Genomic DNA, 20,931 nt, shown 5'->3' on the forward strand with positions numbered 1-20,931 from the left:
CCTTACCTGGGAATCTGAAGGAGGAGAAGATAGAACTGATCTGCATTTGCTAGCTTTGATTTCTCTTCTTTGAAGGCCTTCAGGTTTTCTATCTAATGAGAAATAAAGAATCAAGACTGCAGGGCTGCTCTATGTGCTCAGCTCTGTGAACCAAGGGTGGTGTTTTCCTCCTGACCTCATGCTTTTCAGGCAGCAGCTTCAGCAACTGCTTCAGAACCTCAACATCAAACTTGGTCCGGTCCCCATTCTGGATCATGGCAGTCACCTCTTCATTGGAGCTGCAGGGAGAAGGAGCAGAGCTAGCCATCAACCAAAGACCACTTTGCAACTATCCCACACTACCAAGAGATTTATCTGTGCAAGCACTCTGTGCTTTCCCTAGTAAAGAATCATAATAATCCAAAGGGAAAGGGATCTCCCCACAATTAACTTAGAATCAGGACCTGGATCCCTGCTATGACCCAAATCTTATTTCTGGCCCTGATCAAATGATTCAAGGATAGAGAGGAATCCTGCAACTAAGACCCTGTTTCTGAGTATTTTTTTTTATCTTAAAAGAAAATGGAACTCTTCATTTGTCCATTGGCCCTGATTTGAGGAGGGATCTGACCTCCAGGTGTGTCTCACAGTCTGTGTCACCCTAAGAGTCTGTGCCACAACTTTATCTGTAAAATAGAGATCTAACTCCTTTGCCAACATATGGGGAAGTTGTATGTAAAAACATAATTAAACCCCTAAACTCAGTATTTTAAAGACAGTGTAGGACAAAATGGGGAATGTTCAGATGATTTAGTAGCATGGATCACCAAATCACATTGCCTAGAAGAGATTTTGTGAAGACCTTCCAGATACTGCAAAACCTGCTCAAAGTTCTGTCAACTGTCACGAAAACTGGCCATATCTTACCATTTAAATTGCTTCAAAAATATGTTCAAATTGAGACTTTTCTTGGAGTCCAAAAATGTGATCTTCATTAAAGAAAAAGAAGATATCTCATATTAGACGAGCTGTCTGCAGGGATCTTTACTCGAAAAAACGAGGGGCTCTCCTCACCTCCTTCGGCTCTGCCTTCACTGGTGCTGCTGTCTTCTCCTTGGGGGTTGGCTGTGGGAAGCAGAACAGCTGCTCAATGCTGCTGTAGTTGGGCTCTATCACCTCCTCACTGCTGCTGCTCACAGAAGCCCACATGGAGTGGCTCTCTGAAAGAAAGGAAAAGCGTTCAGACTGGCGGCAGGCACAGCTGAAAGCTCCTGACACCTGGGACAAGGTGAGCTGCTAGCAAGGGACACTCTTCAGGATGTGAATGAAATAAGAGACATACTATTCTCTTAATATGACATATTTATCCATATTAGTGGACAAATGGTCATTACTGAGGAGGGGCAAGTGCCACAGGTGGGATCCAAAGGGGCTGAAGGGCAATGAAACCTGGTAGGGAAGCCAGCACTGGGCACACAGAGGCTGTGCAGCCCTGTCCCTCCCTGCAAAACTCTGTTCTCCATGGTGGGAAAGCTGGATCAGCATGACAAGGACCTCAGACATTTTGTTTCTAGTCCCCTGGTTGATATTATTTTTGTTTCCCTGCATCCTAACAGAGGGACTGGGCACAACTTGAACATTTTCTGACTGTGTCCTTCTCCATTTTTCATTTTATACTCAAGTCTCCTTGTATAATGCTGGCTACAAGACTGCTTGAATTAATTTCTACTGCAATTTCTTATATCTTAAAAAAAAAATCATCACTCTAACATGCCTGTAGAAGCCTCTACTGCAATAATCCCAACATTTTACTGCTCTTGTGATTGAAGACATGCCTTATTTAGATTTCACCTCTGCCTACTTTCATGCAGTGGATGCCTTGCTTGTCTAGGACAAAGCTGACACAGCTTCTCCAAGCTTCTTCTCACATTTCATGCTCCACTTTGAATCCACTAGTAGAGGGAAATGTAACCCAAAAATCAAGAGATATGTGATGTGATCCTCACATGCACTCCTACTCATGACTTTAATATACCCAGATACAAGCATAGATGAGCTGGGCAATAAAAGTCTGGGGAACTCAGATCAGAGCCTGATCTAAGGCACGTCATAGTGATTAGGAAAATACTCCCATCCCTTTCTCTTCTTTTAAGTTCAAAGTATTTTAGTTATAAACAAGCTATTCCATAGTACTAATTCAGTTGGAATAGTTACTATTACATTAGTACTTTCATGTTACTTTGACTCTGTAGGTCAAAGGAAAAGGAAATCAGGGAAATTCTGTATCTAAACAGAGTCAACCACATCTGACAAACTTTAAGATAGTATTTCTTCCCCTGGGAAGCAAAAGCAGCAGTGACTTTATGCCAGAAGCACTCACCTCTCACCACATTGGAGGGCAGCTTCTGCCAGTTCAGCTTCTTCATTCTCAGCGTTGGTGTCTTCACTGTCTTGTGGGGAGGCCTGCCCAAGCCCAGGGGGCAGCTGTACTGGGAGGCCACCACGGCTTCTATGTGATCTCCTGGCATGCCAGGAAGGAGGGGTGGAGGGGGAGGGATGCCACCCATGCCAGGTAATGGAGGTGGAGGGGGAGGGATGCCACCCATCCCAGGCAATGGAGGTGGAGGAGGAGGGATGCCACCCATCCCAGGTAATGGAGGTGGAGGAGGAGGGATGCCACCCATCCCAGGCAATGGAGGTGGAGGGGGAGGGATGCCACCCATACCAGGCAGTGGAGGTGGAGGGGGTGGGATACCAACCATGCCAGGCAGTGGAAGTGGAGGGGGTGGGATACCAACCATGCCAGGTAATGGAGGTGGAGGAGGAGGGATGCCCCCCATGCCAGGCAATGGTGGAGGAGGAGGGGGTGGAGGGGGAGGGATGCCAGGGAGTGGAGGGGCTGGAGGTGTATTTGTCATGGGGGATGTGGGGGTCATGGCTGCTGTGCCAGAGGGTGGAAGTGGTGGGGCTGGAGGTGCCGGGTTGGGAGCAGTGTTGGAGGGAGGGTTGGATTTCTCTGGCAGGGCACAGCAGGCTGTGAACTGGCAGGATGAGATCTTCTTTTCGTTGTCCAGTGGCCCTGAGGGTGTTGCTGGTGCCCTGGTGGGGTTTGCTGACCCCACTGCACACCGAGCTGCCCGTGCACACAGCTCTGGCTCAGCCTGGGCAGCTCCAGCTGCGCTCCCAGACAGGCGGTGCTCAGCTCGCTTCTGCCTGCCGGGATGTTTCTTGATAGACAGCAGCCTCTCAATGACTTCTTCAACTGTGTTCCCTTGGACTAGAGAAAGGAGTCAGGGTCAGGGAAGGGAACAAGGCCCACAGCTCATCCTTTCTAACCCTCACCAAGCAGTAAATCTGGAGCCATGGAGAGTCCATTTCCTGGTGTCACTTTACACAACTACACTTTTGGCTTCTAGGCAATTTCCTTCCCATAGCACGCCTGCCAGCAAGACAGGCCAGCACCAGTGGCAGGATGCCAGTGAGGACAGATTCCCACTGACTCCCATGAGCCAAAGCTCAGGGATTAACCATTTAAAACAAGACTGGGAATCCCAAGCCCACTGCTAAATGTGGCCACACACATAGATGAGGCTTAAACAAAAGGTATAGCTTTGTCTCACTTCTGTTCAGCTCTCACCAAGTCCCACAGATTATTTCCTGCACATTGGGGAAAGGCTTTATTTGACAAGGGAAACAAGAGGAGTGAGCAAGGCTGGATGGATGTGTCACTCTTACTGTCATTGGCGAGTAAAAGGGCTCTGTTCACTACAGCATCCAAGGACTCCCAGAGCAGGAGGCTGGAGTGATGAGAGGGCTCCAGGTGCAGCAGGCTCTGCAGGATGGACAGCAGCTGGACAGAGACTGGAGAGCGGCTCACCTGGAAGACCGAGCAGCTTCTGTCACAGCCAGGCTGGCTCCCAGCAAAGTGGATTAACTTTGCCATTGTGTGAGGGGCGCCCCATGTGAGGGGCAACTTACTTTGTTGAAGAGAGATGAAAAGACCTCATGATGATCATTCATGTTTATGCCATCACATATCCTTAATAATTCCTCATCATCCTCTATTTTGAACTCCTCAAATGTGTCACACTGGATAAGCAGATCCTCCTCCTCAATGTCTCTGCAATATTACAGCATTTGTTTTCAGTGGAGAACCCTTCACTAATTTTCAGATTACTGTTTTTGTTAAATGGCTTTCATCTCTTTGCCTCTCAGACTCAGCCAGTTGGTGTTGAAAGTACCCAACTCTGCCTTGATTTATGAAGGAGGAGATACCATCAGTGCATCCTTTCTTGAACTGAATGTACCTCTTCCTACAACCCACAAATACAAAAGAATGGGACTTCTCATGGCATAACCTGGCCCAGCACAGGCTTGCTATGGAATTCTCCTTGGAGCTGTAACAACAGAGTGGCATTCTGACCTTTCTGAAACAAGGCCACCTCCTTTATTTTTTTAAACTCAAGACTAATTGAAAATATTCCAGTGATATTTCTATTTGAAAAACCTCCTTCTCTGTTATTCAAAACTGAATTTAAGAAACCTGATTTTTTCAGCACTCTCAAGACCACTCAGTGTTAGAATTTTACAGTTGCTGCTCTAATAAAAGATCTTCTCTTCCCTAATTTTTTATGGTGTTGGATGGAGCAATTTCAGTTACATGGATAACTGCAACTCACATAAACTGCATTCTAGAATTTATCACAGATGTTTCTGATGTAACATAATTTTAAAATTACATTCAGATATGCATTAATAAATTGTTTTAGCTGGAGCCTCTGGGACCAACAGCAGCAGTGAAGGGGTGTTGAACACAGTGAGCTGCTCAGTGAGCCCACAGCCCTGCTTCAGATTCAGTCTGAAACAGCCTCAATGAGGACACTGCCACTCCATCTGTGCCCAGAGCCTCTGTGCATGCCATCTGTGCCAACAGCTGTCCCTGTGACACTGTGGTTGGCAAGAGCATCTTAACACTGGCCAAAAGCCTCTAGCTCCCATGGAATGGGTGCACAAGCATGGTCCACTCCACCCAAGCACGCTGCACTTCACACAACAGAAGGCTGGGTAAGTATTAAGTTTCCAAAGCTTCTTCACTGTGAATCTCATTAAAAAAAAAAAAAAAAAAAAAAAAGTAGAGATCCTTACCTTAGCTTGTCTAAAACATCCAACAGCTGAAGCCCTGGCAGGTGAAAAAAATAGATATAGTTGCATTATGACCCACTTGGTACTAATTTGTTATGATCTTTATATATGTTACATTCATAAACATTTTTGTAGAAAGAGTGAAAATATCTCAGATGGATCTATCAAAGTGGGTACAGTCATCTGGTAAATGATGAGACACCAGAGCACACGTCTGCAGCACCTGTGTGAACCACTGCACAATCCCCCTGGGATTATTGAGTGACACAGGCATTTTTGAGGCACAAGTGACCTCAGTCCAAATTAAATATCTAAAATCAGTTTGATACTGTCAAATGTTCCTTGATCTCCATGGAGAGAAATGGAGCCCAGGCTCACCAACTCAGATGCACCCAGCATGTGAAGTGAATCCCAAAAATGGTACCTAAGAGCCTGGGATTCTAGCAGTTGGAAACTTCTGAACCATGGGAAAGCCTCTGTGGCTCAACTGAGTAGACACAGAGTGAAGAAACTTTATCAACTCTTACAAGTAGTTCCAATATATGGAAATGTGGCCACATAAGATGGTTGGTGATAGAAATGCTCCGAAGAAGCTTAAGTGATACAGTGCTGATGGGATTCCAGAAAAGATCAAAGCAATGGGAAATCAGCAAAGTAAAAAGAATCTGTTGACAGAAAGGCTGTTGAGAATAAAGGTCAAAAGAAAGAAGAAAATTAATATTTGCAGTTTTGCTCCCCAGCCTTTTCAGGTACCTTATGGACACATCTGAGAAAAACCCATTTGGTAACTGACTTTCTGCAGGGAAAGGTGTAACAAGCATCCTTACCTATGAACTCATTTCTGATCTGTGTCCTTGTTCTTAGCTCCTCTTTGCCCAGGATGATGGCATTGATGGCACTCAGCAGTGTCACCATGTAGGGCACGTTGTCTGTGTTGGACAGCTCGTTCATGATGATGCTGAACCGGTACTGCTGGTTCTTCACACTCTGAGGGAATCACAACTGAGATTATGACAAGGATGGGCTGTACAGACAGAAACGCCCATGAGTGTGGTGCAGGCTTTCAGATAGAATTAGCATCTGAAATCCTCAGTTTGTCCCACTGCGCACAGGACAGGAAGACAAGGGTAAAAGCAGCACTCCTCCATTATGGAGTAGGGGCTGGTTGGCACAGAAAGTCATTGAAAACATTTCTTGGATCCCCTTGTGCTTTCTGGTAAATGTACCTGAGCTTGTGGGCATTGAAACCTGTGGATGTGGCACCACTAATTCTGCTGATCTGGGGGTGCTTTTGCTGCCAGAAAGCACCCTGTGGTTGGCAGTCATCTGTCCACACAAGTCACAGAACAGCACCACAGACCTACACTGACCACAAAAAACTTCCTACAGCTTTCACTTTATAAACCCCTACTTCTCTTACCAAAACAATACAAACTAAACTTTATTCCCACCATTTTCTGTGGTATATGGATCTGTCTGCATAGATCAAAGCTGAGCCATTCCTCCTGCTCCAACCAAACACTTGCCTTGTAATGGTCCAAAGCATCCAGAGCCAAAGAGTGACCATCTGATGAGTAAATGCACAGTGCAGCCAGGAGCTCAAATATTTGCTTTTTGACCATGACATTAGTTGTATCAAGTGCTGTAGGAAAAACAGAACAAAACAAAACAGAATTTATAATGACATTAATATTTTGAATCTCAGTGTCTTCTGCTACATGAATTATGAGCAGTAATAGAAAAGAGACTGGAGAAGGGGAACCAGTACAATGGAAGGTGGGAAGAGAAATATCTTAATGCACAGATATCCTATCCCAATAGCATTATGTGATGGTAGCTTCTAGTGGGAACAGTAAATGCTACAAGTATCCCCTTGGCACTTTGGTGCAGCCTGTGGTTATTCCTCTTTTCCATGTGCCAGTGACATGCTGCAACAGCAGCCAAGATTTTTCCGCACTCACGAAATTTATTTCCCATTTTCACACATGGGTGTTTTCTAGAGCAGCAGATGAACAATTTGCTTTGATTAATGACATTTATTTTTTGTGCAGAAAAGCTCAATATGCATATGAGTTAGAGCAATTGTTCCAATGGGTCCCATGTATTCCCTTTTTGTGCTACTCTTTCTCTGTGAGCGCTGGGAGCTGGGAGGGAATGCATTAGGCTGTCTTGTTTTTCCTATATTAGAGCACAAAGAAGCTCCAACACTGAAAATCCAGGATAACCCCCTGTTTTCACAATACAAAAATGCCAGGTCCATATTTCATATAGACTAAGAAAACACAGGGTGAAAAGGAAAGAAGGGGACTTCAAAACTGAAGAGGAAAGCAAGTCAGCTTTCAGACTAAATGCATTTTAAAAAGCTATTGATAAGGGTTTCTGGGAACAGAAGTTATCCTTCCAGCACCATTAAGTGCTGTACAATAAGTCCTACAAGGTGCCCTAATGAATCTCAAAGGTAATGATGAGCCAAGTGAAAGGCAGGAGAATCTAAGTGGTGTTACCCACCACCTTCCAGGAGGAGCAGAGTAAGCAGCACAGAGAGCAGGCTCTCTTGAGTCCAAACATGCCACTTTCCCTTCTCTTTACAGGCTACAAGACTTCAAGCCCTTTCAGTTCCTCTCCTCTGCCCTTGGGGCTCTCAAAGATTGAACAGCAAATGTCTGCTGACAACCAAAGGGTTGAAGATTTCTCATGCCTCTATACAGATAAGGCTGGGTTTATCCCCAGCTTCTCAGCAAACTATGACAATATTTGTGTGGAAATAGCACTGGCTGGCAAAGACAATGTGATTTCATAGCAGTTTTATTTTAAAGAAGAAAACAATCTCATGAATCAGTTGTGACCAACAATTTCCAACTATCCTGGTGCAGGGCAGGAGGAGAAGCAACAGGAAAGTGCCCCCCTCAATGTGATGGATGAAGCAGGAAGGTGTCCTCTCACCTTGGAAGAGTTTTCTGACGTAGCCCTCGTTGCTCACAATGTATTCTATGCCCTTGTGGGAGTTCATCACTGCTCTCACACAGCTGATGCAGGTGAGCTGAAGCAAGGCATCAGATATCCTGGCCACTCCTCGCCCTGAAAGCCTGTCCAGGGCCTCCAGGAGCAGATCCAGCCCAGACAGCTCCAGGAACTGCACCATCCAGGCATCATCACTGTTCTCCAGCCTCTTCCTCAGCCCCGAGTAGTTCACCACGGAGGGCATTTGCAGGAGGCGGATGCACAGCTCTGGCTCTGCATTTTCCAGGTTGGCCTCTGACTGGTCGGTCTCCTGGGGCCCCAGCTTCTCCTTCAGGGCAGCCCACTTCTTGTGGGCACCTTCCTTTTTGACTGACATGGTGAACAGCTTGCTCTGAAAGAAAAAGAAAAGGCAAAGTGAGACGTTTGTCTGGACTGACCAAAAATGATCCAGTAGCCCTGCTTTTTAATTAGTAAATTAATTAGTAATTTAATTAGTGTTTAATTGGTAATTGGGATGTAAATTACAGCTGGTAATTTACTACAGCAGGTCTGAGCTCTCCAGCATGTAGCACATACACTGGAACCAGTCTTCTGTTGAAGAAACTCAATATATCCCCACCTTACCCACACACACTACATTCAGGCTCTGAAGACTCTGTGGAGAGACTTTTAGCACATCCAAGGCAGCAAACACAGCTTTAAAAGTAGCCAATTTGCACCACTCAATTGCCATTGCCTGTTTTCATGCAGTGAAAGGAAAAGGTTGGAAGCAGCATTATCAGCTCTGAACTCCTAATGCCCATTAAACCACTTCAAAATCTCACTGTGCTGGAGAGGCTGTGCAGTTTCTAAGCATTTGTAATGGGATGGAGAAATAATTTTGAGCATATCCTGCTCATAAGAGCATCTGATTACCCTGTTCCTTTTTTGCTTTTATTTCTTTTGACTGATGTTGAGGTTAATTTTATAGCACTCACTTAATCTCTTCCTGTCTGCTGTAATAGCAAATATATTTGTACACATGGTGTTTATGCCTGATAATGTCAGAGCCTGACAGGCTGAGAGTGCAGGTACAGCAGCAGGAGGCTGGCTACAAAAGCAGCAGAGCACATTTTTGGAGATGGGGAGCAATGGCCCATCTCCCTGGAGGACATGGCCTGGCTGGACAGGAGCAGAAAGGAAGGCCAGGAACTGATCCAGCACACACAAACTGCAAAGCCAAGTGTAACTCTTGGTGCCAGATTTTATGGTTTTAGGCAGGATTGTTATTTTTCAGACTGACAGGGATCAAGTCACACAATGCAGGTCCTTTGCAAGGCTGCATGCAATGGGTTTGGCCACTGAGATGAGCTCAGCTGGTCAGAGCACCATGCTAATAATGCCAAGGATGTGGATTTGATCCCCATGTGGGCCTTTCACTTAAGAGTTGGATTTGATGATCCTTGTGGGTCCCTTCCAACTCAGAATATTCTGTGAATCTGTGATTCTGCTTTAAAGCTGAATTACTCTCATAGATGACAGTTTGCCCCACAAAAATTGATGCTACCTCCCCATCCTGCCACACCACCAGTACCTCTGTTCCCCTGGGCTGCTGAGCCTGCAAAGAGCTCAAAATAACCTGGGGCTGCTTGGTCCCAAAATTCAGCACTTAGGGGACTGAGGGGATTATGAGAGACTCTTGTTTTCCCTTCCCAGCTCAAGCACAAGGCTTTCTAGAAAACCAAATGGAACCTTTTCTAGAGAAAGGTTCCATCATTTCCGACAAGAAAAAACCCCCACCCAACAAAATCCCACAAAAAAACCCCAAAATAACCCAAAAGCAAAAAAGCAGAAGTGGAGGAATTGGGCTGAAAAGCAGGAAAACCAGCTCTGAGGCTGCACTGTTGCTCTGCAGGCCACATGGACATGAACTTCCAAGTTTCTCAGAGAGAGGGCTAATGGTTTTCCCCCAGCAAATCAGCCCAATTTTCCCCCAGTTTTCTAGCAGATGATTTGGTGGTCCACTGAATAGTAACTACACTAAAATCAAAAAGATGACATCAAGAACTAAGAGTTTAGTTCCATGCTAGGTAAAATACAGTGACTAGAAAAATGCTTGAAAAATATAAACTAAGTAATCTCTGGAAGGTTTTGTTTCCAGAAAGCCAACATAAAGGATGGACCCTTTACACTGGTTGGAAAAAAATTCTCATTTTAAAGCCTGCCCTGTGATTTTTCCTGGGGACTGTGCCATTGAGAAAGGTCCTGGCTCCTTCCCTGCAGCAGAGTTGCATGGCTTCTGTTTTTACCCAGAGTCATTTTGGCAATCTCCCCTTGGCAAATCTACAGCCAAAAGATTTGCTCACTGATTAGTGACAGGCATGATATTATAGGCCTAAATATGCCTCTTGGAAAGATGCAAAGTGTGATGGGGTAGGGCACTTAAAAAATTTCTGACAAAATGTGATGGTGGGACTTTCTGGCAGCTCACAGCATCAAAATCTGCATTGAGAGGTCAGAGGGGTGGGAGAGTTAGCAGGATTTGGTGACAGAAGATCCATTTAGAGGGCTCTGGAGAAGCCCCCTTGCAGAGTTTTCTTTTGCTTCAGTGGGAAAGAAGCTGGCCAAGCACCCAGTTGCTCCCTGTTCTGTTAGCTGAAAAAATGATGGTCACGATCCAAAAACATGAAGTGGCAAATATACCATCTGAGAACACACTGTACAGCTGAAAAGTGATAAAAAGGACCATAAAAAACCAACCCAACCAATCCCCAAACAAACCTCCTTGCCAAAGCACAGGTTTGAGTTTCCAAGATTTGTCATCACTCCCTACAGTCCAGAGCCCTTACTCACTCCTGGTAAAATTCTTTTTGGGATTAGTCAACCCCAGTCCCTCCCCTGTATTCAAGTGAAGGAATTTGGGTTAGGCTTGATGCAAAGGACAGGAGAAATCCTTCCTCACTGGAGGGAGAGAAGTAAAAGTTTCACAGCCCTGGGGATGGGGCAGCACCCTACACCTCTCACCAGCCATGGTGATGGCAAATCTACAGCCATGGGGCTGGAGAGCCCACCTGCAGTCAAATCCTCCTCCACTCTGTGCATGCAGCCCAGACACCTCTCTCCAGTGCTGGGTCAAGCTGCACCTTCAGTGTGGGGCAGTACTGAGAACCATCTGACCTGGGGGCTGGTCAGCCCCTGGGGCTGCTGAACTGGCTCCACCTGCAAGCTCCTCTTTTGTGTGACTTCATTTATACTCAGCAAATCCCTTTTTTCATTTGAACATGAACAAACATTTCTTATCCGGCCAGAAAACGAAGCAGGGCTGACTTTTTGCTCCCAGATGTACGAATGCCTCATTATATTGTATTTGTATTATATTGTATCAAGTCAGAGAAATTACAACAGCATTATTGACCTCAGGCTTAGCTGATTCCTGAAAATTAAGCTCCACCAGTGCAACAGGAGGCAGGAAATACCGAGAGAGCATCCTGTTTACCAGCAGATTTGCTCTGAATTATCCTTCCCTCCCACCTGCTCCGCACAGATGTGAAGAGATGAGAAACAGAAGCGGGCAGCACCTCTTCAAACAGCCCTGGCTTGTGTTTTCATGCACTAAAATGAACAAATTGGATTGATTCAATATTCTTCCCCACAGAGAGTGCACCCTTTTTGCAGGAAAGGATGAAGGTAGCTAATGTATCTAATTGTAAGAAGGGAATAAAATAAACAGGAGCTGTACTATATAAATGGGAAGGAAATGAATATGGAGGAGATGGCAATACGACTCTGCAGATGGTGTGATAAATCTGTTTACAAACACAGATAAGAGTGATATATTGTGAATGCAACATCTTCCCATATTTTCCACGAAGGAAAATGTTGCAAAGATTTTCGGATACATCCTTAAAGGGCTGCTGGTTTTGCCTTTTATCTCTGACCACAGGAGCTTGTTAGCAGGTAAATGATCTCAGCAGAGTGAGACAGACAGGGACTGAAATGGAACACATCTATCTGGCTGCCTCACAGAGGCCATTTAAACTGTGTTGGCCAAGGGAAGGAGAGTGCCCTGACAAAACCAGACAGGACAGCTAATACACCTCACCTTTTGCCAGCAGAAGGCCACAGGGAGCTTTGCTTTTTGTCTCCCAGGGCAGAGAGGGGGCTGTGATGGTGGAAGCAATGTCCCCCATGTCCCCTGTGTCTGACCATGCCTGCAGTCCCCATGCTCTGCCTCCCCAGCTCCTGCTCAGCCCTGGGGCTGCGTGCTGCTCCCTTGGGCACAGCCTGAGAGTGTGTCTGTGCCTGCTGCTGTGGGGACACTCACAGACACAACAAACAGCCACAGAATCCTTTAGCTTGAAGACCTTTCAGATCATCAAGTCCAACCATTAACCCAGCACCACCAAGCCCACCACTAAACCATGTCCCCAAGTGCCACAGCTACATGCACTAAATGCAATCCTCTCCTCATCTTCTCACCCTCACGAGCTGGTTAGCCCTGATGGGGAGTCACAGAATGTTAAGGGGTTAGAATGGACCCTAAAGATCATCTAGTCCCATCTCCCCTACCATGGGCAGGCAATCTCCCACCAGACCAGGCTGTTCAAAGCCCCATCCAGCCTGGCCTGGATGCCAGGGCTGTAACATCCACAACCTCCCTGGGCAACCAGTGACAGTGTCTAGCAACCCTCATAGTAAAAAATTTCCCCCTCTTTCCATCTGTACCCATTACTCTTTGTCCTGTCACTACAGCTCCTGATGGAGAGTCTCTCCCTGGCTTCCCTCTAGGCCCCTTTCAGATATTGGAAGGTTGCTATAAGGTCTAAAGCAGCATCAATGTAAAAGTACTCTTAATTTTAGGATATTGCTTTGGGAAACATAAAGGTATCCTGAGAGCTTGTGTTCACAATTCATGGTGCCAACTCCTTGGATCACTGGGTTTGCAAAGTTATAATGTTCCCTGCATCCATCCAACCTGGTCTGTAGAATTGTCTCCTCCTTTCTTTCTAAATCAGGCGCTTCCCAGATTCAGTTTTCTGTGCCTCTCTGTCCTTCAAGTCCACTCCTAGGGAGATGACATCTGTGGGAGATAAATCAGGGCACATCAATACTCCCTCCATCCTGTGAAGCTGCAGAGAACAGAGCTGCAGAGCACAGCTTTCACTCTAAATTATTACATGCCTCCAGGATGACACGGATCACAGCAAGGACTGGGGAGGACATGTGGAAAGAGATTTCTCAGGGCAGCTAAGTATAATTGAGTGAAAACAAAAGGGAGAAAAACTGCAGGTCAAAACTATTCTGATTTTTTTGGGGGAGCAGACCCGCTGCCTCTGCAGAAGAACAGGACTTTGGGGCTGCTGTGTGTGAGGGGGAACAGCAGCTCCTTGCTGCCCTTTGAAGAATTCTGGGAGCATCCCAATCCCACATGCTGCCCTCACAGCCCTCTGCTCCCCTCCACAAGGCTGCCAGGGTGAGGAAAGCTCCTTTGTGCTGCCCTTCCATGGCTGTTCCTGGCACTCAGGAGCTGTTCTGCCTGGCTGGCTGCTAATGACAGGTTTCACTTCTGGGCAGCTCCAGTTTTCCCTCTGCTGCTGGGAATACGCCAAGCCTTTGTATTTTGCAACATGTCAGACTACTCAGTCCCTAAAAAGAAACAACATCCTGGCTTTGTGCTTTCCAAAGTCACTTCTGGAAGTGTGATGTGTTTCCTTCACCTCTCGTTTTGCTTTCATTTGTGCTGTTGTTTTCCTATGCAGTGTTGGAAGAGCTCACTCACACAAAGGCCAACAAACCATCCTCCCATGCACCAAGATGAGCTGGGGGAAAGCACAGATCTCTGTTTTAGACACCAGCCTGAGCCTCTGGTGTGGGCCCATCAGTATCTGTAGGAGCCAGCAGCATTTTCAGTCTCCCAGGGCAGCTGGGATAAGGGCATGGTGGGAAATTCAAACCAAAGCAAACCAAAGGCATGGTTTGCACAACAGACCTTGCCCCAGCAAGTGCTGCTCCATCCTTCTGCTGCCATGGCCAGCAGCCTCAGCAGTCTCTAGATCTACATATTCTCTAGATCACCTGTATCAGAGGCCAGAATGTGTGATTTATGATCAAAAAATGAATATGTTTTGGAATGAGTGCCCACTCTTGCTCTTTTAGTACTGAGGAAGGTCTCTGGCTCTCTTTGCTTTGGCACAGCCTAAAGGAGCTCTCACAACACAGCCCAGGTCAGCTGTGGCCTCAGCAGTGCTGCAAACCATTATGGGGAATATTCTGAGTTTAGGAAATGAGGGAGCATGGACACACACCCTGCTGCAGCTGTGGGCAGGAACTGTGCCATCCACACTGACTGGGCCTGGCACTGGGCTGGCAATGGCTTCTGCAAATTCCCAGAAAGGAACTTCAGTGCACAGACAAAGGGTGGCCATACTGGTATAAATTTGTATGTATTTTGCCAGTATAGCTTATTCTTTCACAAATAAAGGAAAAACATGCCGTTCTGATTCAGTCCCATTCACCACCATCAGGACGCTGTGTGCCAGCACAGCTTTTCTCTCCTGGGCAGCTACAGACTACACTATTGTGTGATGCCTCACAAAATGGCTAAATGTGTCCATTCAATATGTACTGCTAGCACTGGAGTTACACCAGGTTTAACCAAAGGAAAAAAACCAGCCAATGCCTTCTTCCTCAGTAAATAAACACATTTCTCACTGTGCTGCTACAGGACCACAAACAAATCAAGCTCAAGGACATTTATGTCAGGATCTTCAGTGGCCTCTAAACCCTTATTTATGTGAGAGGTTCCACGAGCTCAGCTTCAAATGGGATGGAAACCACTCTTTGTAACTCTAAGTGTGAAGACATAATAATCACTTCCCTAAATGTGATGAGCCAGGTTTAAGCCAGACTGGTGCAGCTGTCAGATTTTGTTTCTGTACTTGCCACTGCCACTGTGTGTGGGGGAAATGGCTTACATGTGTGAATCAGACAAACCAGCACCAGAGGCTTTCCAAGGTGGGTACAAACCCTGGGCACCCTCAGGTGCCATCACAGCCCCTGGCAGGCACACAGGTTCCATGCTGGAGGGATGGAGGTGGTGCCCAGCTCTGGCCCCCAGTTCTGCACCAAATGGGGCCACCAGTGCTGAACCCCAGTCCTTCCCCACTGCTGCCAGAGGGGCATCCTGGCTCCAGCCAGAAAGGAATGGGACTCAGGTCAGGTCCCATGGAAACTCTGATGGGAACAAGGAGGGTCTGGAGATTCCCCTGCTCCAGGGCCCACACACTCAGGCAGGGGCAGCAGCTCCATCTGCCAGCGATTTCAGCACCATTCTGCATTTTGGGATGCAATTTATTGTTATCATCATTTGGGGTCATGTGAGGAGCAGAAACTGTTACCCAGCAACATGGACAGTGCAGTGGTAACTTTCTAAGACTCCTGGCTTCTGCTCTGTGGGAAGCTGTCACACAAGCAGATATGACAGCCAAAACCCTTTCATAGCCTTTTTTTTTTTTTTGTTGTTGCTGATGTTTTTAAAAACCTCCCCAGGATGCCAAGAGGACAGAGAAAACTGTCAGAGGAAGAATTCCTACCTCAGAGCTGAAGCCAAATTATTTCATTGTCTCTCCCACATGGAAGGATACTTCTCAACCAGTTGTGTGAGCCTCCCTTTCCCCAGCCAGATCCTTTTCTCCTTCTCTCATCAAGCAACCTTCAGTCAACACACTGTAAATCCCCAAAGAGTGTCTCTATAATTCACACACTCTAAGAAAGTTCAACAGGATGTCAGTGTCTGATAGTATGCAAACACCACTCCCCAGAAAGGTGCAAGGAAGTGACTTTTCTGCAGCCTCCAGGGAAGGCATTTGCATGTCATTTGTCACCCTCATTCACCCCGTGCTGGTGGCTGGCTGGTGTCACTTCCCCATGGGCTGGGAAGGTGGGAGCCTTGCCCCCACCCCATGTCTGTGTCCCAGTATGAGAAAGCACTCCTGGCATGGGGTGACTCAAAGCAGGGAAATGAGCAAGGCAGGCCAATGATCTGGCAAAGGAAAGGAAAAACAAGGAGAAGGAAAAAAGAGGATGCAGGGTGGTCAGGGGGTGGGATGGAGATCCCAGCTGTGGGTGGGGACAGCTCCTTGCATCTTGCATCAGCTGGGCTGGGGTTTCTGCCTTTGTGGCAGCAGAGCTTCAAACAGTGCAAGGCCTCAGGGGTCTTTGCAATGCTGAAAGAACCAGGACAGCTTAAAATATTGAGGATGTCTCTGACCCTAGGAGAGGGGCCAGACAGCAAGGGCTGGGAGCTCAGGCAGTGTCCCTTGGACAGGGGCTCAGTGACAAGAATTCTGCTCCCACTGGGCACCACTGAGGTCCTGCTGAGCTTCAGCCCAGCTTTTATGGGCTGAGCAGGCTCTGAAGACATTAAAAGCTTTTTTTTACAGAAAACATCTCTGTGCCTTTCTGGCTGATATTTAATGTGAAAGCTAGTTTGTGAGCCACAGCTGCAAAATGCATCCACTCAGCCCCTTGGGAGGTGTTAACTGAAACCCAGTCATTATTAAATTGTGAATATTTCAACATGGCCCATTTCAGCATGAGCCTCCTGCCTGGCTCAGGGGTAGCAGTTAGGCTTCAAATATTTATTTTTTACTCTGAGAGGTTCTACCCTGAACTGAATCTCCCAGATCAAAAGTTGGAACCCACATCAAGAGTCTTCCTGCCTTGGGTGGGAAACTCAAGCCTTGTGTACCTGAGCACGACTCCACCAGTATCAGAAATCCACTGATCTGTCTGCCCCTTGGTCCACATTCAGCTGGCCTTTAAGAGCTCAAACTGCCCCCTTGCTTTCTAACTAAAGCAGTTTCACCATAACAATGCAATGTCCAAGGAAATGACTGTGCACAATTCCCCATCCTGCCATAGGAAACACTCTGGGGGTGTGCCCATACAATCCAAGACTATTGTTAATTCAGGATGGGTTTTACAGCAGCAAATGAATGTCCCTTTACATTTCATGCAGTCCTGAAGGGTAATCCCCAAGGCCTCAAAAGATTAGTCACTAATCTGGTTCTTGGGAGCAGGACCAGCCTCACAGCCGGTTTTAGGGGAAAAAATAAAATTTTAGAGAAAAAAAATCCTGCAAAGAAAGGATTGTGATGGTGCAGATTCCTGTCCTTGAAAACCATGGAAGCAATGTAAAAGGTTATCAATCAGGGCCCATTGGGTTTCATGTGAAGCCTGGATCCGAGAAATTACAGAAATGTTTCTCCTTTGAGAAAGGTTTCATCATTTCCGACACCAAAAAAACCCCGCCCAACAAATCCCCACAAAAAAACCCCACAAAAACCCAAAAGCAAAAAAAGCAGAAGTGGAGGAATTGGGCTGAAAAGCAGGAAAACCAGTTCTGAGGCTGCACTGTTCCTCTGCAGGCCATATGGAATTGAACTTCCAAGATTCTCAGAGAGAGGGCTAAATGGTTTTCCCCCAGCAAATCAGCCCAATTTTCCCCCAGTTTTCTAGCAGAGGATTTGGTAATCCTCTGAACAGTAACTACACCAAAATCAAATAGATGACATCAAGAACTAAGAGTTTAGTCCCATGCTAGGTCAAGTACAGCAGAGACCCTCTACTTTTTGAGTATCACTCTGCTGCCTCTGAATCACAGAGCAATGCTTGACTGCCCACATGGCCGGTCCACAAAATGCAGGAATCCAATTAAACAGCCATAAATACAACCCATTTGCCTTAAGGAATTAGATTATTCCTAATTACAGCAATCAGTGTCTTCTCACTGCTCTATGTTCCTGTGACAAATTCATTTCCATGCCAGTGTCTTTTCAAGGAAGCCATGTCAAGGGTTTTGGAAAGGGAACACCCAGCTCATTTTGGGCTGGCAGGGAGACCTGTGCCAGCCACAGCCTGCTGCAATGGCTCTTTCTAGGTGATCCTGCCTAAAATGCCTCATATCACTCCCTTCTAAATCACTAAACATCAGCACAGGTGTTATTCAAGAATCCAAGGTGCAATATTCACCTCTGCATCTCTGTGATGGGCTTTGTTGGGTACTCTGGCACCCATGGGGCCAGTGATAACAACTACATGTCTATGAGAGAAAATTAGGGAAATAAACTTGCATAATTCAATTTCTCTGTTCATCTGAGAACTGAACTCTGAGTTAGGTAAGCAAAAGGACCAGTGCTGAAATGGCACTGAAGGGGAATTAGGCATAGATGAGGGCATACAAATTTAGAGAGAGAGCAAAGTAAAATTTAAGGGAAGAGTCAAATCCTCCCCCTGCCCACAAGGTTTCTGGCCTCAGCAACATGACCTTGTACACTGGGGACAGCAGGAGATGCCAGAAGAGCTACTGGGATGTAAATGGGGTGAACTAATGATGACCTTCCCAGGTATTGGGACAGCACAGTGACAGCAGCCAGTTTGCTCCCTTGTGGGCAGCAGAGACATCTGAGCATCCTCAGGAAGCCACGGGAGCAGGACAGGAACTGCAGAGCTGATTGCTGCTGCCTCTTACTGAATTTCTCTTCTCTCCTTGAAGACTGACATCCCTCCAGCTCTCTTGTCACAGACCAGCTCTCTGATTGCTTTGTGGCTGAATGCATTCACTTTAGAGGATGTTAAAAGGAGGGGGGGAAAAAAGCCTTCTGAAGTAGTCTATATCTGATGAACACTTCAGATAACAAAAACAAAAGATTCTGCTACTGCCAGTAGCATATTTCCGGGAACTTTATATCTAATGGGGTTGATCTGCTTAAAACATCCTTAACATTTGCTCTGCAGTGCTTTTGGTAGAAAGCTTCTGCAAGAAAGAGGCATGGGGAGGGTGCTTCCTCCTGAGGAGATTAAACCATGTGAGGAGCTTGGAGTTTAATTTGGAAAGGTGTTGACAAAAAACTCTGCCAAAACCCCAAACTGCACCAGCAGCTCTGCCCAGAGCACAGAGCCACGTACAGGTTTCTAAAGGATGTATGTGCTGCTAAGCACAGGTAAGAAGCCTAATATTTATTGTTTATTTTTCCTGCACACATCTAGTGCACCTGTGCCAAGGCTGCAGGGGAACTTAGGCTCTGCCAGGATGAAGGGTGCCACTGCAGCTGGACTCTGCTCCCTGGTACACATGCTGCTGCTGCAGCAGCAAAAAGATGTAATTACAGAAAAAAGACCTTCTGAGCCCTGCCCCAGAGGAGAGAGGCAGCAGGTCCTGCCCAGGGTTTAGCTGCATCCCTCCAGCACAAGCACAAACCCTGCACAAGGGTGAGGATCTCCAGGAAGGCAGCAGCTCTTCCCTAAAACCAGTTTGATGCTGGAGGTCCACAGAGGAAAGGGCTGAGGGCATCACTGAGCCAAAGAGCCACCCAGACCCATATTTACAGACATCCCCTCTGAACAGAGCTCCCAAGACACCAGCATGGTGCAGGAGGGGGAAGTGTTTTTCCAGCTGCTCTCCAAACAGGTTGCAAATGCAATTCCCTTCTCCCAAGATCAGCTTTTCCATTCAGCTGCTGCTGAATCACAGGGGCTGGTATCTCATCTGCTGAACAGCCCAAATGCAAACATCCTGAGTGTTTTTGTTCAGATAAGGCTGACCACAGCCAGGACTCCTAATGGCAGGGCTGAAGCAGTATTGCACACATTAGGGACACCAGCCCCAGATGCTGCCAGGTACTTTCCTGCTCGCTCCTGTGAATGTGAACATTACCAAGGCTAATGAGAGAACCTGCTCAGCTGCTAATTCAAGAAGTTAAGCATTTGAGCTGTTTAAAACAAATGCTTGAAGAAGGCTGGCTTAGCATGATTTCAACATTAATCCACTCCAAAGATGCCTTTAGAGTATTTTCTCTACTGCTGGGTAAAAAAGTTTGAAGAGCCTATTTTGTAACACAGTAATCCAAAATACTAATGGGTTTAACCTTTCATTTTGCTACAGTATTCATTCCAGCTGTTTTGAGAGGACCTAAAATTATCCCCCTAGATACAAACTTTCCAGTTCCAACCCAGTCTTTGTATTAATGTGAAGAGATTTTAGTATGGTCCAGACAACTGGGGATCATGGGAAAGATCTCATGCTTGGTCAAAATGACCTTACTATACTAGCAGGATATCTGATGATTATAATTTTCACCTTTTTTAGTCGTTCCTTACCACTTTAGATATTGTTTTGTTCTTTGCAAAGAAATCAGTTGTTCAATCACATCCTCAGGTTTGCATAGTCCAAAGAGCTGCAGTGCTTTATGCCAGCTGAACATGTGGCTGTCATTAATCTTCAAGAGGAAAATCACTATACTTGTCTGATAAGTTAATATACAGTGAATATTAGGATATAATTTTTAAGTGATTCATCTCTTCACATATGGCTTGCTTTCTTACACGTGTTATCAGGGGTTTGGGAATTACAGGCTTGTAAATCAATTTGGCTTTGTGTTAGTCCTTTCCCTTCCTTTTTAGATAAATAGAGGCCTTATTTAAGGCTTGGTAATGTTTGCAGAGGTTCAGTCCATTTCCAGTAATGGAAACAACAAAACCCAAAATTTATCCCCAGGCTTATAAAAGAAGCTTCAGGACTGGGTAAATATAAAATAACTCATGAATATTGGACAGCTTGTTCTGCAATGGGAAACTACAGCCCATCAGTGCATAAACAAGTGAGCACAGCCAGGCAGGCTTGGAAAGCAGCCTTCCAAGGGAGAAATGGAGCAGCTCAGCCAGTTTTCAGATGAGAGCTACTCAGGGAGCCTGCTGCCACATAGGCATGACACAAACCAGAAAGGAAGCAAGTTATAAAATGTATCAGGGAATAAAAACATTTGTTCCCCGGTTCAACTTCATGGCAGGCTCACATTTGCACCATTTGTC

The 20,931-nt window shown here is 46.2% G+C and overlaps 1 protein-coding gene across 8 annotated transcripts in view; it reads right to left on the minus strand.

Moving 5' to 3' along the window:
• Positions 1 to 20,931, minus strand: part of LOC102069993 (inverted formin 2) — a 43,845-nt gene that overhangs the window by 16,180 nt on the left and 6,734 nt on the right. For 4 of the 8 annotated variants that reach the window (XM_014264498.3, XM_014264495.3, XM_005483291.4 and 1 more), the window contains 11 exons: positions 8,065 to 8,473; positions 6,648 to 6,763; positions 5,949 to 6,108; positions 5,125 to 5,158; positions 3,958 to 4,099; positions 3,715 to 3,856; positions 2,360 to 3,256; positions 1,054 to 1,199; positions 907 to 968; positions 176 to 278; positions 7 to 92 (listed from right to left, as the gene is read on the minus strand). In XM_014264498.3, the coding sequence (XP_014119973.2) occupies positions 7 to 92; positions 176 to 278; positions 907 to 968; positions 1,054 to 1,199; positions 2,360 to 3,256; positions 3,715 to 3,856; positions 3,958 to 4,099; positions 5,125 to 5,158; positions 5,949 to 6,108; positions 6,648 to 6,763; positions 8,065 to 8,458 (2,282 nt within the window). In that variant the 5' untranslated portion in view covers positions 8,459 to 8,473. Of the gene's footprint in view, positions 1 to 6; positions 93 to 175; positions 279 to 906; positions 969 to 1,053; positions 1,200 to 2,359; positions 3,257 to 3,714; positions 3,857 to 3,957; positions 4,100 to 5,120; positions 5,159 to 5,948; positions 6,146 to 6,647; positions 6,764 to 8,064; positions 8,474 to 13,036; positions 13,142 to 20,931 lie in introns of those variants that run through there. The other 4 variants (XM_014264496.3, XM_014264497.3, XM_074542272.1 and 1 more) reach the window with 3 other exon arrangements.

The sequence above is a fragment of the Zonotrichia albicollis genome, chromosome 6 (genome assembly GCF_047830755.1).
Source record: "Zonotrichia albicollis isolate bZonAlb1 chromosome 6, bZonAlb1.hap1, whole genome shotgun sequence".
In the NCBI taxonomy this organism is placed as follows: Eukaryota; Metazoa; Chordata; class Aves; order Passeriformes; family Passerellidae; genus Zonotrichia; species Zonotrichia albicollis.